The sequence below is a fragment of the Gossypium arboreum genome, chromosome 1 (genome assembly GCF_025698485.1).
Source record: "Gossypium arboreum isolate Shixiya-1 chromosome 1, ASM2569848v2, whole genome shotgun sequence".
In the NCBI taxonomy this organism is placed as follows: Eukaryota; Viridiplantae; Streptophyta; class Magnoliopsida; order Malvales; family Malvaceae; genus Gossypium; species Gossypium arboreum.
In genome coordinates this window covers 92,100,354-92,122,094 of record NC_069070.1, presented here as the reverse complement: position 1 = coordinate 92,122,094, position 21,741 = coordinate 92,100,354, and the positions used below count along the sequence as shown (strand labels likewise).

At 34.1% G+C, this 21,741-nt stretch overlaps 1 protein-coding gene and 1 long non-coding RNA gene across 2 annotated transcripts; both read right to left on the bottom strand.

Annotated features, from left to right (window-relative positions):
- Nucleotides 1-374: 374 nt before the first annotated feature.
- Nucleotides 375-1,987, bottom strand: LOC108481610 (insulin-degrading enzyme-like 1, peroxisomal). Its single transcript, XM_053018738.1, has 6 exons — nucleotides 1,952-1,987; nucleotides 1,677-1,801; nucleotides 1,545-1,596; nucleotides 1,381-1,467; nucleotides 989-1,114; nucleotides 375-841 (listed from the first exon to the last, which is right to left on the bottom strand). Exons 1-6 carry the CDS (start codon nucleotides 1,985-1,987, stop codon nucleotides 614-616), a joined length of 654 nt encoding a protein of 217 aa, XP_052874698.1. The 3' UTR covers nucleotides 375-613.
- A 3,942-nt stretch (nucleotides 1,988-5,929) lies between these two features.
- LOC128279299 (uncharacterized) lies at nucleotides 5,930-6,960 on the bottom strand. Its single transcript, XR_008273796.1, has 4 exons — nucleotides 6,654-6,960; nucleotides 6,431-6,526; nucleotides 6,207-6,343; nucleotides 5,930-5,972 (listed from the first exon to the last, which is right to left on the bottom strand). It is a non-coding gene; the product is annotated as an uncharacterized LOC128279299 (long non-coding RNA).
- Between the last annotated feature and the right edge of the window lie 14,781 nt (nucleotides 6,961-21,741).

The following is a 21,741-nucleotide window of genomic DNA, read 5'->3' as shown; positions in this document are numbered from 1 at the left end:
GTCACTTCAATGTCATCAAAAATACCCTGCACTTGTGTGTGTTACAAATACTAATACCAAAGATTTCCATGTAATTGTTGTATATGATGAGATGATTGATGGGTCAATACCGATGCCCAAATTCACGTCTATTAGCAAGTTAATAAAAGGTAATTTTAATTATTAATTTTGAATAGTTAAATGATCAAATTGAAATTTTTATAATTTAACAATCAAAATGTATACTTATTAATAATTAAATGACCATAAGTGTAATTTACCCAAAATTTTAAACACATTTAATAACCTTTATTATATTCGATGCCATGCATATGACGCATAGGAAGTGTTGCATCTATTTGAAAACACACATCCCTATTGGGCCCTCACTTAAATGTGCATAAATAGAGTGCCATAGGATTAATTTGTTGAATATTCGAGTGACAACATTTCTGTTTCTGAACCAAGAGAATAAGTAAGATACGACACATCAAAAGATACAACACATCAAATCACAGACAAGAGGGATACTCTGTTTTTCTCCAATGTAGAACAATTTTATGAAAACTAACAGGAAAATATCTCTGTTTTTCTCCACGGCAAGCTTGCCTAATAAATAAGGGAGACCAAAGCCTCACCTAACTGAAGCATAAAGTGGTCGAGATCTTCTAAAACTAAAGATATCATCTATTTGGACGGTATTTGGTTGAACTGCTTCACTTTTCTGCGAGTTGTATTCGGCCAAATGTTGGTTCCCGTACACTCGCACGCTAAGTGTTATCTTTCGAGTTGCGCCAACTTTTATATTTTCATCAAAGAAATATATCAGTTCTTGTTGTGTAAGTTTCTTTAATGCATCAACCTGTTGGAAACAGATAGTAAAAGATGAACTATTTAAGATCAAACTAAAGTATTCATTGCGGATTAACAGTAAAGTAACATGTAGATGGGTTTTCTTAAATGAGTTGCCTTTCAATATTTAGAAAAATATCAAGATTGATTGTGATACCTCAGCTTCCCTCCTATCAAATTTGGGAGTCCTCCCACTAATGATCTCAGTCCAGTAAAATTGAGATTCTTCGCTTGAATTCTTGTGCTTCTCGAGCTTCATATTGATCAATGCATTTACGTTGCTCTGTGTAGGAATTTACGATTAGATGACAAGCTCTCATTCAAATCCAACCAAAGATGCATACAAACCACCTCACAAATTACATTGGTAACTTGAATCAAAAAACTTTGTGATGAAAGCCAAGTTTTTCTAACAAGGCTACTAGTGCTCTATAAAACCACCTCACAAATTACCTCTAGATTGTCGTGCAGGTAAAAGTTAAAGTCCATAAAAACCATAAAAAGCAAAAAGAACGAAATTACTTCCAGCAGAAGAATTCTCCATCTCACCTTAAAGTCATCCTTTGTCATTTCATACAGTTTACTCTCGAACATTTTGAGGAATGCCTCAACTCTAGTATCAATATGTCCAGGATCCTGTTAAGTGAGATTGTGTTCTTAAGTTAAAGGTATAAGGCAAGAGGTATATACAAACGAAAGAACCTGCTATTCACCTTTACTATAGACTGGATAATGAACTGCAACCCATGGATACCGGAATCATTCCTGATGAGAAACAATTAAAGACCTTAACATTTGGCGGAAAATTCTTGAATAAAATAAGGAGAAAATTTTTTCTTTCATACCTCAGCCTGAGGAGAGTAATGTATCCCAGCTGCTCAACGGATCTAAGCTGACGGAAGGCAGCTTGCTCTGCAATAAGGGCAACAAGCTGAAGCTTCACATTCAGTTTAAAATCATCTCGATGAACCTGACCATTCACATGTGATTCATGTCAGAACTAAATAAAGCCTAGATACTCAAGATGCATCATAATATCAACCACAAGCACACAGACACACACACTAACAAAGAAATAAAGCAAAAAAATAATCAGTTAGTGTCTAATTAATGGAAAGACCTTCAGGTTGTCCCTGAGATGGGTTTCATGGGCCATTTTATTCCAGAATCAGCAGTAGTTGCCAAAAATATTTCCCACAATAATAGCCTTAATGCATACCATCCTCAACATAATCATGCAAAACTTTGTAAAATATCAATGTTTTTTCCATAGAAAACAAACATATACTTGTTTATTCACCAAAAATATGTTCTTTTCAGAGCCTTAGGGCTGCATTGACATGCATTAAAAAAATTTCCACGAAGCTTGGCACCACCGTAGGAGCCAACAAAGACACATGCAAGATTTCCGACTTTTGTATCTAGCACATGGTCTCTATAAAAGTTTTTTAAGACGTAACAGGTTGAGATGAATAAATGAGTTATACAACATTCTAACTAGTGGTCAATAAAAATTATCTTCATAAACATGAAAATGCCAAACGTCACAGACATGCTCCATTAATTGGCAGTGAAACAAAATAATAGAACTAAAAGAGGAAGAAGAAAATGAATTTTTTGTGAACTCTATGTTTATATTCTATTAAATGGTATATTCATATACATGTTAAAATATATGAAACCAGTATATTTTGGGATATATTTTAAAGTTATTTAGGTAGATAAATCTGATTTAGATAGATAAATCTCAGAATAAATCATTTGAGATATTCTAGGAATATTTTATTTTATTTTTAGTAGACAGAACAGTTTTATTAAATGCTCAAACGAAAACTTTCATGGTATTAGAGTTAGGTTATCTTTAGTAGCATCATGGTTAAAACAACCTTCATTGGAAATAAGAGATCCAACAATCAAACAGAGGAAGAAAGTTTTAACAGTTGAAACAACTAATAAAAATTATGAGGGCCAAAGTTCTCTAGAAGAGTCTTCATTCACTAAAGAATAACTAGAGCATCTACATAAACTTTTTCAATCACCATAATTTCGGATGAATTCTTATCTACCTAACTCATCCAATAATCCTTCTTCCTCCTTTGCCCAATCAGGTACTGATTTTTCTGTTTTTTTCAATTCCAAGCCTTATAAAACAAACATATGGATCGTTAATTCTAGAGTTAGTGATCACATGACTAGTAATCATTTTCTCTTTTCAACTTACACACCTTGTGCAGGCTGCCAAACAGAATTTTCATTAAAGATTACAAAAATCTGTTTTCTTTTCTTGTCATTTTTTAACAAATATGAAGGAAAATGATTAAGGTCACCAATGTGCCATGACGTGGATCATATCTTCATCTGCTCTTGATTTTGGAACTGAAACAAACTGACAGTCAAAGCATGTTCTATTGTAAAGCAGAGGTCATAGGTACTAAAGCAACGTAAAAGCTAAAAAAAGGACCTTAGGACACTGTTACCTTCCCTTCAAAGGCAATTTTACAGAAGCACTGCATTTGATGACAGGCAATTGCCTAAGTTGTGGCTACCTTTACACAACTAGTTGCTGTGAAATTTACATAAATATCCATAGTTGAACTGTTCTTTTCTATTTGTCAGGGAAAAAAATACCTTCTACCCCAACACAAATAAATATTGAGAGTGACTTGTGAAGGTTAGATAGCCCCTTGCCCTGCTATTCAATACTACTTGGCTATTGCCTTTTAACTGATGACATATGAATCCAACAACTCTTGAATATATCAAGCCTATGTGGTATAAGGTGTTAACTGGAGAATTTTCCAGTCAGCTATTGGTTTTGAAATTGAAGCCCCATCGTATGATGCAAAAATTTGGCATCTTTCATGCCCTTTTTTTTTTTGCTAGAAATTATTCCAAGAAACATCTACGCTGTAAAAAACAAAAATTTACTTTGAAGCTGTAGAGGTGATTTTAGGTTTTGGTGTATCAATGATGCCTTGAATTTTTAATCATTTTCAAACATGGCTATATATATGGTATACTTGGCCAAACTGTGGAGAAACATTCTTCTTTGGACTATCAAATTTAGACTTGACAATGAGAAAAGATGACAGAATGGATGAAAAAAACTGCAGAATGGCCACAGGACATTTACACTAGATATAAATGTTAGGATGATTGTGAGCTCTAACAGTGAACTTATAATTTAAATTATTTTAAACTTCTTGCATTTTGAATTTCTTTCATTTGAAATTTAATTTAGTTCCTGGTCTTAAAGATTAGTTACCTTTTAATTTGAATTCTTTCATTTTGAATTTTGGGACTTATCTTTTGCTCAATCTTTAATGAGTATTTGGTTAACTCGCATGCTTTCCTCAATAAACATAGCATTTATTCATTGTGTGCTTTATACTCTCATAAGCTCGACATGACAAAGGACCAACATTAATGAAAATCAAACAAATGTATAACGAATTCCTCAAGAGAGGAACAACAAATACATTCACATGGACCTAAATTAAATTTGATGTTAGTGAGAATTTTAAGGAGGAGAAACAAAAAGTTTCAATATCTGAATATTGGATGTAATTAACCTTAGAATAATTATTTAGTACACCGATGGTGAAATTTTTAACTTTATAAGTAAGATTGAGATTTTACCATGTGTCTTTAAATTATATTTAAAAATTTTAAAATAAATAAATAAGATATGTGGAAAAATTTCAATCTCAATTGTGGAGTTAAAATTTCTACTACCAATGTACCAAATAATTATTCTTAACCTTAAGACTAACAAATCACAATCATTACTTTTTGTTACAGATTCCTTGGCTTAATTCTAGGATTATATTTTATTTTATTTCCTTATTTAGATTATGTGAACTTGTATATAAGCAAACTATCCCTAGAAATGAAATACAAGTAATTTTCATTAGTTTATTTTCTTTTCTTATTTTCATATATATTCTTCTCTTCATTTTCGATAAAACTTTTTTTTCTTATTTAAATCATTAAGTAACAAATGACCAAGACAAACATGAAGGAAAAGAGCACAGAAAGACAACAGTATGCTGACAATAAAAGGCAAGTGAAAATAAAAATTAATATTGCCTCTTGGTCATTACCTTGATTACTGAAAACCTGTCAGGTTTCACTTCAAATTTTGCAATTTTGTCGATTATGGTTTCTAGCAAGATCCTCAATTTGTGATTATAACCTGTCACCTGAAAGTGATTAAATGATACCATTTTATTGAGTTAAAGAAATGATGAATACTATACACCACTGAGAAGTTGCACACATACATATAGAGAAAAAGAGAAATATTTACCACAAGAAAAATTTTCCCAAGGATCATTTCAAATTAAATACGTATTTTGAGCATCCATGTCATATAAATTCTAGCTCCAATCTAACTTGAACACAAGGCAAACTACAGATTGGTACAAGAGTAAGGTGGGATTTTAGGTGTGGCAGTGTAAGTTAATTGTCTACTTTCTCCAAAGATTATACATGTTATGCATTTCAGTAAACTTCCCAAAAGCAATAGCAAAGACGGGTCTCCACCAAACAAAGAGATAATAAAGTAGAGCAGCATTTGGGGTTTTCTTGATTTGGTAGTCCATTAATCTCAGTTACCTTCTAGCATTCAGAAAATCTTTTGCTTTTTGCCAAAAGAAGAAAATAATATAATTGTTTGAAACTAGAAGGTAATCATTATCATTTTGTTCAAAACTAAATTTTAAACAAACACAACCAAACAATTCAATGCAGACAAGATAGGAATCAGGTCAGGCATAGGTAAAAATGACCCCAGTAACCCTCCTTAGAAAATTTGCCAAACTCAAGCAACATTGAGCTTTAACCATGAAATATGCAACCCCACCTCCAAATTTCTGTGATAGACATCTAATTTCTGTCTCTAATAATATTCTTCACAAATAATATAATCCATTTCAAGAAATATTTCTTTTAAGATAGGTATGTATGTGTCATAAAAATTCATTACCTTATCCATAGATAATTCCTATTTAGTTCAAAGGAAAAAGGTTATCATATGGAATCACATTAATGCCACGAAAATAAAAATAAAAAGAACACCCGAAAACCACTATCTGTGCACCTTACATGATAACGAAGACCAGCAACTCGGGCATAATAAGCTGAAGCATGGAAGACAAAACTCGGAATTAGTAAAGAAGATAATCCTACTCAAATGATAAGAACAATATACTGTCATTATTAAAGGCTTTGCATATCACAAACTATGCCTTTGGACATTTAAACCACTGTGGAGAAACATCACATTAAAACACTAAAGAAAAATCATCAGCATTTATCATTCCATATTCATTCAAGTAATCCATCAAAAACCGTGTAAAAAGATCTGTAAGAACCTCAGTTTCGGGAGAGTTGCTAGCATGGGGGCAGTCAAAGTTTATCTTAAATATGCCTTTGGAATAAAGAACACTGTATCAGGCTTGTACCATAATTTTGAATAGGATGACTTTCTTAACAAAACTGGAAGCTTGATCTGTTCCAGAGGATAATCATATGAGAAGATAGAATATCTGTAAAAAGAAGGTGATTATAATAGAATCAAATGAAAGACTCATCAAACCTTCTCTTGTGCATTCTTAATAGATAAGTTTGTTGGTATAAAGACATTTGGTGCTGGTAGATGCAGGTTTTCATTAGGAGCCGAGGACATCCATGCCTGCAGTCAAAGAAAGATAGATAAAGCACCTTTTTTTTCGGTAGAATCAAAAGACTAGTTCATCCATAGACAATGAAATATTATACAAATGTTATAAACATATCATCAGCAAGATCTGACCACAGACCTGAATTGTTGAGGGGCTAGCTTTCTCAATGGAATATGCAGTACCATACCATGGCTCAACCTTGTCAGTCAGTCCTTCAAATTTCTTTGACTCCCAAAAGATTCTGTCAAAAAAAAAAAAAAGGCTTATCAGAAATTAAATGTATCAGAGCACAACCACAACTTCTCTTTAGTGCTAAAACGTTCCCAGATTGCTCCCACCAACTGTTTGTAATGAGATAAATAAGATTAATAGCAATTCTGTTTAGGGAGAGCTCCAATGACCTAAGGCATGTGCATTTGGTAACTTGGCAACCCATTTATTTAGTAACATGTATAATATAATTCAAAAAAACATAGAACAGAAATTTTGAATGCCAATGTTAAGCAAAAGCCTCAAACTAATGATACAGCTAGATCGTTTTTTGAAAATTTATAAGAATTTCAAATGGAGGGCCAAACAAATCAATTAGACATATACTTGCATTAAAATGGAGGTAAATACTTCTGTCTCTAATGGGACAATTGAATACTTGAAATCTTACAGTTTAACCTAACTCAAACATGTACCTAACACTCTCCGGAGAAAGCTCATTTAGTATCTTCTGTATGGTGGTTGGATTGAAATCCGAAGGCAATGATGATCCAACCAACCAATCTTTTTCAAGTTATCTCTGAAAATCACTTTTCAAAATATCATAATCAAAGCATCAACATGAGATCATCAGTGTTGAAGGAAATGCACTAATAGAGTGAACAACTTAGATGAGGGCAATTGAGACATAGAATGACAATCTAAAGTAAGTCCTAAAGGTCAAAGCTAAATGAAAGTTTTCAAGAGAGCTTTTAATAAACTATTCTATTTTTTATTAACTAAAGAACTGAACTTAAATAGAGAAAAGAGTCCTAATTTTAGTTGGGAAAATATTTCCTTATTCTAATAAACTACTAAAACATACGAAAAATAATTTCCTTATTCTAATAAACTACTAAAAGATAAAATAAAATATTCCTATAATATAAATAAGATTTATCTACCTAAATAAATTTAAAATATATACATATTTCAACACCCTCCCTCAAGTTGGTGCATATATATCAATCATACCCAACTTGCTTACAAGAAAATCAAAGCTTGTCTTAGAGATCATTTGGTGAGTATGTCAACAATCTATTGTTTTGAAGGAACAAACGGCATGCACACTTAGCCTTCTTCAATCTTCTCCTTGATAACGTATCTATCAATCTCAACATGTTTGGTTCTGTCATGCTGGACTAGGTTGTGAGCAATACTAATGGCAACTTTGCTATCACAGTACAACTTCATTGGTGAAGTTATTGGTTTCCTCAGCTCTTCCATAATTCTTTTTAACCACATCATTTCACCATTGATCTAAACTCAGCCTCTGCACTACTTTTTGCTACAACACTTTTTTTATTTTGCTTCGCCAAGTCACAAGGTTTCCCCAAACAAATGTACATTTTCCTAATGTAGATCTTCTATATGTTATTGAGCCTACCCAATCGTCATCTGTATAAGCTTCAATCTCTCTTTGTTTGGATTTCTTGAAGAATAAACCCTTTCCAGATGAACTCTTCAAGTTTCTTAGAATCTGAAACATTGCTTCTTCATGTTCCTCCATTGGGGAGTGCATAAATTGACTCACTAAGCTCACTACAAAAGCCATGTCTGCCCTTGTATGTGATAAGTAAATTAACTTACCAACTAATCTTTGGTACTGCCCTTTATCAACTAATCGACCTTCTTTATTTCCAAATTTTACATTTAGATCAATTGGTGTGTCAGTGGGGAACAACCACTCATCCCAGCCTCTTTTTAAAAGATCAATCACATATTTTTTCTGAGAAACCACAAGATCCTTCATTGATCGAGCAACTTCCATTCCAAAAAAGTATTTCAAATGACCCAAGTCTTTGATCTTAAACTTCAATGCTAGATGCTCCTTGAGACGCCTTATTTCTTCCACATCATCTCCTGTAAGAATGATATCATTAACATAAACTATAATAAATGCTATTCTATCTTTTTATGAATGTCGATAAAACATTGTGTGATCAGCTTGCCCTTGTGAGTAACATTATTTTTTAACACCTTGAATGAACCTTTCTAACCAAGCTCAAGGAGACTGCTTTAAACCATATAAAGATTTCTTAAGTTTACATACTCGAGTTTCAAATTTTTCTTCAAAACCTGGAAGAGGATCCATGTAACTTCTTCATCAAGTTTCCCATTTAGGAAAGCAATCTTCACATCTAGCTGCTGTAAAGACCAATCAAGATTAACAAAAATTGATAAAAGAACTCTAACAGAATTTAATTTGGCTACAGAAGCAAATGTTTCAAGATAATCTATCCCGTATGTTTGAGTGTACCCTTCAGCCACCAATTGGGCTTTGTATCTATCTAAAGATCCATCTGGTTTGAATTTGGTTGTGAACACCCATTTACAACCTACTGTTTTTCCCTACAGGTAATTCCATTGTTTACTATGTACCTGTTTTTTCGAGAGCGCGCATCTCCTCTAATATAGTCTCCTTCCACTCAAGAACCTATAAAACATCTTTCACATTTTTAGGTATTTTCATAGTATCAGGACATAAAACAAAGGCTGAGAATGTCGAAGACAAGGCTTTATAGGATACAAAGTTAGACATGAGATATTTAATAATATTTCTAACACCTTTTCTTTTAGCAATTGGAATATCTAAATCAAAAAATTCATTGGCTAGATTATGAGCTTTACCTGGACTTTTGACAAGATCTTACAGGTCAGATTCTTGGTGATGAATCTAGTGGATTACACTTTCTTGATTTTGATTTCTTCTTTAGTAAACAATTAACTCCTTTGTTTATTCTCTATTCTTATAATCGGACTCTACACCTTCATACTCATTTTTATTAACAACATTAACATTATTAATTTCCGTGTTAATCATAAATTCGCCTTTCCCATTATTAGAATCCCTATGTTATATATTCGTAGTCTTTTCTTGATCAATTATAGAATCTTCTTTACTATAATTCCCTCCCTGAAAATTAGAATAAAAATAAGATTGCATTTCAACAAATGTGACATCCATGGTAACAATAATCTTCCTATCAATTGGATCATAACATTTATAACCCTTTTTATTAGAAGCATAGCCAATAAAGACACATTTTTCTGCTCTAGGATCTAGTTTACCTTGGTTGTGAATATGAACAAAAACACTACACTCAAAAACTCGGAGGATTAAATCTGTTATCAATTTAGAGTTAGGAAAGTTATCTTTAAAAAACTAAAAGGAGTTTTATAGTTTAGAGTTTTACTGGGCATTTTATTAATAAGATATATAGTTGTTAACAAGGCTTCGCCCCAAAGATAACGTGGTGCCTGACTAGTGAACATCAAGGCTCTAGTTACTTCCAAAAGATGTCGATTTTTTCTTTTTGCAATCCCATTTTGTTGTGGTGTATTTGTAAAAGAACTTTGGTGAACTATTCCATATTTGGTTAAGAAAACACCTAATTGGTCACTATTGGTCACTAAAAAATTCCCCAGTCTTAGACGGACCGATGCTACGAGGGACTCAAAGGTGGCCACACAGCCGCTCTTGCTCCCATATTTGATTTTTAATTATAAGTAGTTTAATTTGGGTGTTTTGTTTTGTAATAAGACCTCTCTAAGTTTTTTATTTTAATTTGGGATTTATTTACTTGATTCATATATACTAGTGGTAGGTCGCAGATTTTCAAAAAGATAAATGCTTTTCAAACACCACGTATACGCAACATATTTTAAAAAGCTTCCGCAATAAACCTTGTTTTTAAAATGTAATGAGAATCTAATATGTTTAACATTTTGCTAAGTCTTTGCTAAGACAACTTGAGTTCAATGAATAAGACATCATAAATCTTCGTTAAGACTACAAAGAGGTTTAATATAGAAAGGGCTTTTCAACGAAATTATATTTTCTGAAAAACACTTCAATGTGACATTGCCAGATTCGGCCATAACGTCTAGGCCGAGTTTGGGGTGTTATATTTAGTAGTATCAGAGTCAGGTAGCAAAACTCGACTGTGGATTTGGGTTGCTTCTAAAATTTGGAATTTTCAAAAAGAACAGTTTCAAATGATTTAGAGGTATTTTGAAATGTTTTTACTGAATGTGTGGTACACCGAGTCTCCGCGCCGATCCTTTAAGTTCTCCCTGAAAACTGTATTTTGATTTTGACTGAAACTGTCATAGGTAGGATTACTAAGACTACTGTAGGTAGTATACCGTACTGCAAAACTCTTTAGTAGTGTATACTGAAACTGTAGTAAAACTGATATACACCGATAGACACTGCGTTATGCGAAAATAAAACTCTATACTTTTTATACTGTCTCCATAAAACATCTGTTAATAAACACTAAAATTGTAAACTGATGCATAAAACTATTAATAAAGATAAAATGCAATTAGATAATAAGCACCAGAGGTACTTGCGGAAGGGGTACAAGAGGCCGCAGCAGAGGCCGTGGAGGTTCTCGAGCTGGGTCCTCGTCATCTGGCCACATGCTTAATGTTAAAGCTAGGGAGACACTAGTTTCACCTAAGATTGAGACTGAGTTTCATGATTGTGTGGTTAGGAGTCTATCTATAGACTATACTGAAGACACTCAAGTTAGATGTGGTAGCATTTTGGAACTAGAGTGCGCAACAGGAGCATAGTGGTGTAGTCTGTGTTATGCGACTGATCTGATAGTTGGAAATTTCGAGGATGAAATTCCTTTAAGGAGGGGTGAATTGTAACGCCCTAAATTTGGGCCTAGAAGTATTAGGTCTTGAGCATGAGAATAGTTAGGAGACTACACATAAATGTTTAATTGTGCAAGAAAGTGACACAACTATGTATCTGTTTCAGTGGTTATGTGTTCTAGGAGTGTATGAGAAGTCTTGAGTTCAAGCTAGGCATGTGCAAAAAGTTTTGTTTTTAAAGGAATAAGCTTTGTCTCTGGGCAGTAGGCTCTTAAATAAAATTGAGCATTTCATAACATAAAAAGGCCTGCTAGTCTAGGGGTAAGTGGCGTGTGGAGTGTTGCAAGAGGTCTGAGGTTCAAGTCCTATTAGACTCAAGAGAGTGTTTTATTTTGCTGCTAATGTTGTGGAGGTATTGGGGTTTGAAAAGAAAAACTGAGGTGGTGGAGTGGAATTCAAACTGAGTAGTTGGGGAAGGAGTGTTCGGTTTAGGGATTTGAGGAGATGATTGAGAAGAGATTTTAGGAGAAAATCAAGGGATTTTGAGTGAGTGGGAGTATTGGTGCCGATTGTGGACTCTCAACACTCAGAATTCGACTTTGAGACTGCCAAGTACTCCTCATTTCAGTGATTATTAACCTGTTTTCCTCTTTTCTTTTTCTCTTTGTTTCTCTCCTTAAGCCTTACTTTTCTACCATTATACTACTGGTTCGGGTTCCTGTCTATACTATTTTGTTCCCTTTACTATTCTGCTAATCTTTGTCTTTCTTTTCCTTGCATAAACCTTTACTGATTTTTGCTAGCACTCTCTCTCAAATCTCCCCTTTTCTTTCACCTTGTTAATTAGCCGCCTCCTTCCCTCTCTCCATCTTAGTATGTGATAGCTGAATACCCTATTTTTTCTCTTCTCCCTTTATTCTTCGACTTTTATTGAGAATCTATTCTTTCATTGTAAAACCGAATACCTCCTTCTTTTCCCTCTCCTGCTTTCGATTTTTCTCTTGAAATGGGGGAATTGGCTTTGGTTTTCTCTGTTCCATTGACCGAATAGTTGGTTCTTTCCCATCCTCCTTATTCTGTCGACTTCTCTTCTCTTAAGCAGTTGGTTTTGTCTAGTGCAGTTGGTTTTGTCTAGTGCAGTTGCTTTCAGTTGTGCCGAATCGTGTTGAACTCGGTTTACCTAAAGAAAAATAGGCTACGTCAGTTGAAGCAATAAAAGTATGGTTCGTCTCAAGAAAGGGTTGTGTACCTAAAATTCCATCAGGTGTGTAACCACACCACCCCTAATCGTAAATCGACAAAAGCCGAAATAGGTGACTGTTGACACTACACGAGCCGCGCTTGCTCATGCGGTAGTCCAAACGCCTAAACGTGGGTATAAGATTGTTAAGGCCAGCCATGAGCGATTTCATGGGTTGAGGTCAATTTAGGCCAAGTTGGGTCGAAATAGGCCGTGTAGGCCTTACACGGGTAAACTACATGAATGTATGGAGAATATTGGGTCAGGCTATGTAGAGCACAAAGCCAAGGTCATTTTTGGGCTTTGTAAGCCACACGGGCATGTGGGCCCACATGAGCCGCAATATCGGCCTTAGGCCCATTTTCACTGTTTGACTATTAATATGGAACGGGTCGTTCGATATGACTGTAGACCTACTGTTGGGTTAGTAAGCATACCTCGACCCCAAATTTTATAAATGTCTGTTATGCCCTATGAGGTAAAATGACTATTATGCCCTTATGAGATGTATGACTGTATTGAGCATGGCATTTTATATATGTCACATACATGCATGATATTATGATATGTTGTATGGGGATGGGTTGTTATGATTAGAGGAAGTGTACTGTACTGGTAGTTCTGCTGGAATTTTTGTTTAGTACCGCAACCGGTGCTTTTTGTGTAGGGATGGGTGGGTTGATTTTATCCCCACATGGTGTGTAGGGATAGACGGAGTGGTGTGTAGAGGCTGGTTGGGTAGGATTTCTGATTGCATATCTGTACTGTTACTGATACTACACTGGTTACTGTTACTACAATGGGCCAAGGCCCAAACACATGACTGTTTCTGTATTGAGATGGGCTTTAATATTGTCACTGTTCTAAAAAGGGCTTAGGCCCAGACTGTGTTTTTTTTCTAATTGTTTGCTTATATGAGATTACACATTGAGTTTTTGTAAACTCACCCATCTGTTTTAACTGTACAGGAAATCTCCAGTTTTAGGCGAATCGGTGCTATGAGGGACTCAAAGGTGGCCACACAACTGCTCTTGTTCCCATATTTGATTTTTAATTATAAGTGGTTTAATTTAGGTGTTTTGTTTTGTAATAACGCCTCTCTAAGTTTTTATTTTAATTTGGGATTTATTTACTTGATTCATATCTGCTAGTGGTAGGTCACGGATTTTCAAAAAGATAAATGCTTTTTAAACACCATGTATACGTAACATATTTTAAAAATCTTCCACAACAAACCTTGTTTTTAAAACGTAATGGGAATCTAATATGTTTAACATTTTCCTAAGTCTTTGCTAAGACAACTTAAGTTTTAAAAATGAACAAGACATTCTAAATCTTTGTTAAGACCACAAAGAGGTTTAATATAGAAAGGGCTTTTCAACGAAATTATATTTTCTGAAAAACACTTTAATGAGACATCACCAGATTTGGCCATAACACCTAGGCTGGGTTTGGGGTGTTACAAATTAGTTAATTTTCTTATACGAACGATTATCGAGGTAAGTTCGTCTATCCAAATTGTATTTATTTTCATGCTTGAATTGAAATGTGGTATGTAATTGTATGAATTATATAAATGTTATAAATAAATGAAATAATCACATATTCAATCAAGTCTGGAAAATGTTAAGTTCCATTTGAATAATGAAATTTGATGGATATATGATTTCCCGTATTGAATGTGGTCCTGCATATGTTGCAGACAAAATATAGCTCAGACGAGCATCCTGATAAAAACCCTCTCGGGCATCCTGTTATATAGTTCTTGTGAACATCCTGATCAATAGTGATCTTGCATGTGTTGCGCACTACCGTAGCTTTTTATGAACGTCCTGCTACATGATTCGATCAGTTGTGATCTAGCATTTAATGCGGACACAAACGTAGCTCTACATAAGCGTCCTGATATAAGCTCTTATGGGCTTCCTAACGTGGCCGCTTGAACTCCCTGTTACCTTATCTAGTGCTCCCTGATATTAACTCTTCGGAGTTATCTGTTAAGCTCTATGAGCTCCTTGAATAAAACTCTTATGAGTTACATGTTTAATCCAGATAAGTGTCTTGTTACATGGCTCATCTGAGTAACTTGATATATGGCTCGAGAATATGCTTCCTGATTAAGTTTCATAATGGGTACTCCTGATTATGAGTTGACGGTTTATAGTTTTGTACACCTTGTGTGTACTACCTAGGTATCCACCGAAATTTCAATGATTCAACGGATAAATTCCTGAAATGAGAAACTATGAGATTAAATGAATTATATCTCGAATATTCTTGAAATACATGAAAGTTTGTAACATGATAAGCTCATCAATGCTTACTTGATGTCCATATAAATTATGTGACTAACTTGCTTATTTGAGTGTATGTGATTAGGCAAATTTGCTAATTTGTTGGAAAGCATGTTATTGTTATGCTTATTTAAATGAATGTGATTGGTAAGTTTACTTTCCATTATACGAACTTACTAATCATTAAATGCTTACTAGGTTTTGTTTTCCTTATTTTATAGTGCTTGGAAGCTTGTAAAGGTTGGAATTGGTCGACGTATCATCACACTATCCTTCAGCACATTTTGGTATAAATAGTAAACTTATTTTAGTATAATAGCATGTATAGACAAACTTTGCCAATGTTGGCATGGAGTGTATGTTTGTAATCTAGTCATTGGAATGACTAGTAATGGTATTATTTGGTATATTATTATAAGGTTATAACATATTAATATATATATGTATATGGTATGGTAGGTTGAATTAAAGTAAAACTTATGCCTTTAGTAAAAGGTAAGTTTGATTATATGAAAATAGGTGATGTTATATCATATATGTTAATGATGTTGCTTGGTTTAATGCTTGGAATTGGTTGCTATATATGTGCAAGTGTTGTTGTAGGTTAATGGAAAGTTTTGAGTGGGAAATAAGGCTAAGAAATGGCATTATTTTGTCCACACAGGTAGATACACGGCCTGGCACATGGGCATGTGGTTTGGCCTTGTGTCTTCTGCATCTTAAATTTGAGAAACAGAATGCTCAGAATTTGACATATTGGCAGAGACACGGGTATGTGTCTCATTCGTGTGTGCTACAAGGCCTAGAACATGAGCGTGTGTCTTGGTCATGTGAAACCTGCACTTAATTTGTGAAAACTAAATTTACCACACGGCCTAGCACACGGGCGTGTGGCAGGCCATGTGGCACAAGTCAGAGAGTTACACGGGTAAGAATACGGGCTGGGACACGGCCATGTGCCTCACATCAAATGCCTACACGGCCTGAGACATGGGCATGTCACTTGGCCGTGTGGCTCACACGGCCTACCCACATGAGCGTGTGACCCCTGTAAATAAGAAAAAATTTGGAATTTTACGAAAAAAATTTTTAGTTCCTAATTTAGTCCCGACTTGATTCAAATGTTTAAATTGGGCCTCGAGGTTCATTCAAGGGACAATATGATTAGTTTTGGATATGAATAGTAAATGACATGGATTACATGAAATTATTTTATAAACTCTGGTAATACTCCGTAACCCTGTTCCGACAGTGGATATGGGTTAGGGGTGTTACATCAGCCTATACATTAGACCCAAATTCGGGAGATTACATCAACCACCAAGATGGCCTAGTACGATCGAAGTTTATAAAATAGTCATTTTAAAATTTTTTTTTATTTTAGAAGATAACTTAACCTATTTTCAAAACATATGAGTTAACAAAAACTAATTAATTCTTAACATTTTCTTGTAATGATGACCATTATTAAAAACTTAGTTAATTTTTTATTCTTAGTTAATTTATTTATTCTACCAAACTTATTTACGAACGTAGTAGCAAAAAATGATATTTACTTAATTTTAATAAATTCTTTGTTTTTTTTTTGCATAATTAATTAACTTCTGTAGTTCAACATTTTAAAGTCAAATTTAAAATAAACAACCTAAATGCCATGCATACCACATAAAACTGAAGCTTAAAGTCCCATACCACTATTCAAAAATAAAATTTTACAATTTTTGAATAATAATTTATCAAATAATAAATCTAAAATATTTTTATATATAAAATAAATATCTGAGACAAGCCCTCAGTATGTCGAGTCCGCGTCCTGATCAAGTGGGTTATTTGAAAAAGTGGAAACTAAAAAGGGGAGTGAACTATGAAGCTCAATGTGAGTTCCATCATAAGTAAAACTAGTGCAAAAACAATTGTTAAATCATACTTACTAATAACGCATAGAATAATTACGTTCAACTAATAAATCAAAGTATCAATTTTTCAAGTTAACCATCAATAGAATCTCAAAATTCGTAATACCGATTTCAGAATATCAATATTTCAGTTCACTTAACAATTTATACATAAGTATAAATATATCATCACAGAAAATTCAGATTGTATGTACATGCTTTATGAATGCCATACCATTTTGGTTTAACAAAAAAGATCCTACCCACCACTACACACCACAATGGGAGTTCCCCTAAACCCCAACCACCTACACATCGAGTTGTAGTTTAACCACCACTGGTTTCGTAGATAAAATCTGCCACTGGGCTGTGGATACACAGCAAAAATTTGAAGATGAAATCTGTCACTAGGCTGTAGATGCACAACATTATTGCAAGTAAAAGCTGCTGATGGGTTGTGGATGTACAACAAATTTGCAGTTAAAGGATAAACACTGCCACTAGGCTGTGGGTACACAATAAAAATTTTCAGATAAATTGCCACTTCTTCCTCTATACTAGACCTAATCATGGGTCGGGCCATCCGGCCCAGCCCGAAGGCCTACCCGAAATGTGGGAGGGTTTGGGAAAAAATATAGGCCTGAAAAATAGGCTTGGACGAAAAAATAAGACTCATTTAAAAAATAAGCCGGGCATCGGGTAAGGCATTTTTTGCCCGACTCGGCCGTAATTCACTAAAGGACAAAAATCTGCTCTCTTTTTTTTTTAATGTTATTTTCTTGTTGTTTTCTCCCTTATTTTGCTACCATTTTACTATTATGTTGCTACTATTTTATTGTTATTGTTTGGATATTGTATAAAACTTATTTTATCGTTAATTTTGTTATTATTTTAAAGGCATTTGTCAATTTTTATTATTTTAGAGGCATTTGCTTGTTAAGTTACATTTATCTTAGTGTTATTTAAGTCTACATATTTTTTAAAATTTATTTTCAATTTGTTGGGAAATATTTATTTTGATGTTTTTGGTATTTTTGATGTATTATATATATATTTAAAAATTATATAAAAATAATATAAAAAATTAATATGGGCAGGCTGGGTCGAGCCTTGGTTTTAGTATTTTTATCTGGGTTGGGCTTGGGCAAAATTTTAGACCCATTTTTCGGGCCGAGCAAGGCCCGGGCCTAGTAAATGGGTTTGATTTTTTAGCTGAGCGCGGCCTGAACCCGGCCGAGCTTGGCCCATGAAGACCTCTACTCCATACATATCATCCCACCCCATGCAATGCAATATGGCAAGCTGAAACAGATTAATACACTAGCATTTAATTATGTTTTTAATAGAACAATACGGTAGCAATCATTATGCCTATAATAGTTCAATACGATATCAAATAATATGCTTATAACATATTGATTCAAGAACAAAAGCCATGCTTATTAAGTGTTCTATTTAACCTAACATAATGCATGTTGTATGTACAATCACAAATAAAGATACAATAGATATACATATTGTTCACATATCATGCATAATTATATAATAACAATAATTTAATCAATTAGATCATAGAGTCTAAGATTAATTATATTATCGAGACTCAATTGAATAAAATAAAACACTAAAAATAGTTAGGGAATCAATCAGGGACTAAATTGAACAAATCATAAATTTTGGGAAAAATTTGTAAAGTAAGGGCAAAAGTGTACAATCAGAAAAATAATGGTAAAATCTTAAAATCTGAAAAATAGGAGAAAATTGTAAAATCTAAAAACTAAGGGACATACAGCTGTGTGACCGGACTGTGTAGGAAGCCTTGGGAGTCTAGATGGGGTACATGGTCGTGTGGCTAGGCCATATAACAGACTCAAGCCGTGAAAAAATAAAAAAACCTAGGGTTTCAGGGGAACATGGTTGTGTGAGGGGCCATGTGGCCCACATGTAACACCCTTTACCGGTGTTCTAAGCCGGAACAGGGTATGAGACATTACCGGAACATAATACATGCAAACGTACGAAATCATGACAAAGAATTTTTTTTAAAAAAAACATACATTTTCATGTCCTATAACCTGAACAATATTAGTTAACATCAACGGGCATATACAAAATGAACTATTAAATTTTGAAGACCAACATTTTAGGCCAATTTAATTTTGACATATAACAAAAATAACCAAGTCATCTATACATACCATAACTCCAAAATAATGTTTACAAAATACCAAAAAGTATTGATAGTGCGGATAGATCTCCGACGATCTCCGAATCCCAAGCTGGCCTAGTGACACTATAAGACAAGAGAAAGAAAAGAGAGTAAGCGTAAAGCTTAGTAAGTAAGTACGTAAGTGATATACAATTTATCAACATATTTTTCAAAACAAAACAATCATAATAAGTACGTAAGTGATATACAATTTATCAACATATTTTTCAAAACAAAACAATCATAATAGTACATAATCTCATGTTCAAGTCAAACTATTTTCTTGAGTCACTATCACTAAATCATTTATATCTAGAGATACGGAACTCAGAATTTAAATCCGTTAATTTTCCCAAAAACTAAACTAATATAATTTCTTACCATAAAAATATCAGAATTTTTCTTTATCCAATTAGTACATTTTATTCATTAAAATTTCCCTATTTCATTGTCCGATAGTTCCAACCTCTTCTTACTAAAATTTAAATATCTCATAGTAAAAAACTCAGATAATGTTGCCATTTGTTTCTATTAAAAGTAAACTCATCAAATATTCTAGGAATATAAATTATAACCCATAATTATATTTCTACAATTTTTAACAATTTTTCTAAGTAAGAATAGGGGATCTCAAATTCATTCTAACACTGTCTCACAAAAGTTATAATATCACATAACATAGAACTCTTTTTCTCCCTTTGTTTCTTTTATATGAAAATAGACTCATTAAGCTTGTGTAGCACCCCAAACCCGGCTCAGAAGTTATGGCCGGATCCGACATGCCACATCGAAGCGTTCAAAACATTTTATATTGTTGATCCAGAAAAACTTACTTAGTGTTTTAAAAGATAATTTCATTATAGGTTAAAGTGAATGGAAGCTGTGCACCAGGTAGGAAACCGGAAAAGAGGTGGTGAGTCCATCGGACTGCTTAAGTACCAAGCTCCCTTCGGATCCAATCCTAGACATGCATATCACCATTGCCACACCTTAACGTCAGGGATATTTCTAGGAAACCGATTTGATTAAGTCATTTTTAGGAAAAGTGATTAATTTTGGAAAATACTTTCATTGCGGAAGCTTTGCTTGTTGTCGTGTTATTTTGAAATCAACTGTTGTTTTTGAAAACGCGCCTAAAGCTATCCAATTTCAACAGATTAAAATAAGTATTACCTATCTTAGTAATACATATTAAAAACCATAAAAATAAATAAGCGGCCTTATTACATTTAAAAGCCCAAAACCTCAAATGTAATTAAAAGGATGTCCAGTTCACCGAAGAAAATCAAACTTTGAGCGGTGGCCACTCAATTCCCTCACGACTCCAAGCCCACTATGGTTGGGGATTTCTGCGTGGATGAAAATAAAAGGGTGAGTTTGGGAAACTCGGTGTGTAAGGAAAACCCATTCAAAGCCCAAGTCAGCTCAAGCCTATTGGGCCTAAGCCCATTCAGTAACAGTGGTCTTGGGCGAGCCCTTTTCAGATTACAATAACCTGGGCCTTAGCCCTTATTCAGATAACATGATGGCCCATAGGCCCATTTCAAAATACATGCAACATCAATAAACATATGCAAGCCCATTTGGGAGACTACTCAACCCACCAACCACTACACTCCACCCGTACCAGCCATACACTCCATGTGGGAATAGCTCAACCCACCCAAATTAACGCTCCACGATTGCTTGACCTTCTTTGCTCGATTATCGATAGAATTGAGGCAAAGCCTCAAAGACGTGGACAAGCCACTTTCAGTACTTCCTCCGTCAATATCCCAATCCTATGCATCAGATAATAACAACATGTCATGCAGTAAATAACAACAGTCAAACATGCATTTAGGTCAATTTAACCCTAGGGGTATTTCGGTAATTTATCTACTAGGGGTAAAACTATAAATTTTTCACTTTTAAAGGTATTTCAGTAATTTATCTATTTTAGGGTTTTTCATGCATATTCATACTTTTCACGTACTAACAGAATCACGTACCGAGTGTTCTTACCGAATTGGGCCCGTTGGCCCATCATTCCAATTTTTGGCCCATTAAGCTCAAAAATATCGAGGGCACAGAAATCGTGCACTTTGCAGTCCAAACATTGCAGATTACCAAAAACATTAATCGATTTACCTCACGAGCATTCGCACACTCGCAAATCTACAAAATACCGGTTTTCGGCATTTCGGCCTTTGCCGATCTAGACTAAGAAAGAGGGTGTTAGTTACACACCTGTTTGCGACGATATGCTGACGAGATCCACACACGAACCGCTTACAATTGGATTACTAACACGTTAATCTAACTATTCAAATACAAACTACGTATTAACCCCTTACAATATTCGGCCAACCACATCTACAGATCATAGTAAGCTTATAAGAAATTAATAAGCAACTCATTAACAAATTTTTGTCAATGTTTACCACATAATCATAATTTCACTGCAAGCTGTCTTCTTGAGCAACAGTCACTAAATCATTTATAACTGGAGCTAAGAAACTCCAAATCAAGTACTGTTAATTTTCCATGAAAATAGACTCATATATCTTCTATCCATAAAATTTTCAGAATTTTTGGTTTAGCCAATCAATACCAGATTTTTCTTAAAGTTTCCCATGTTTCACTATTTGACTAATTTGACCACTCTTCATTACGAATCAAATTTCTCATTGTACAGAATTCAAAATATGTTCTTGTTTATTTCATTTGAAACTAGACTCAATAATCT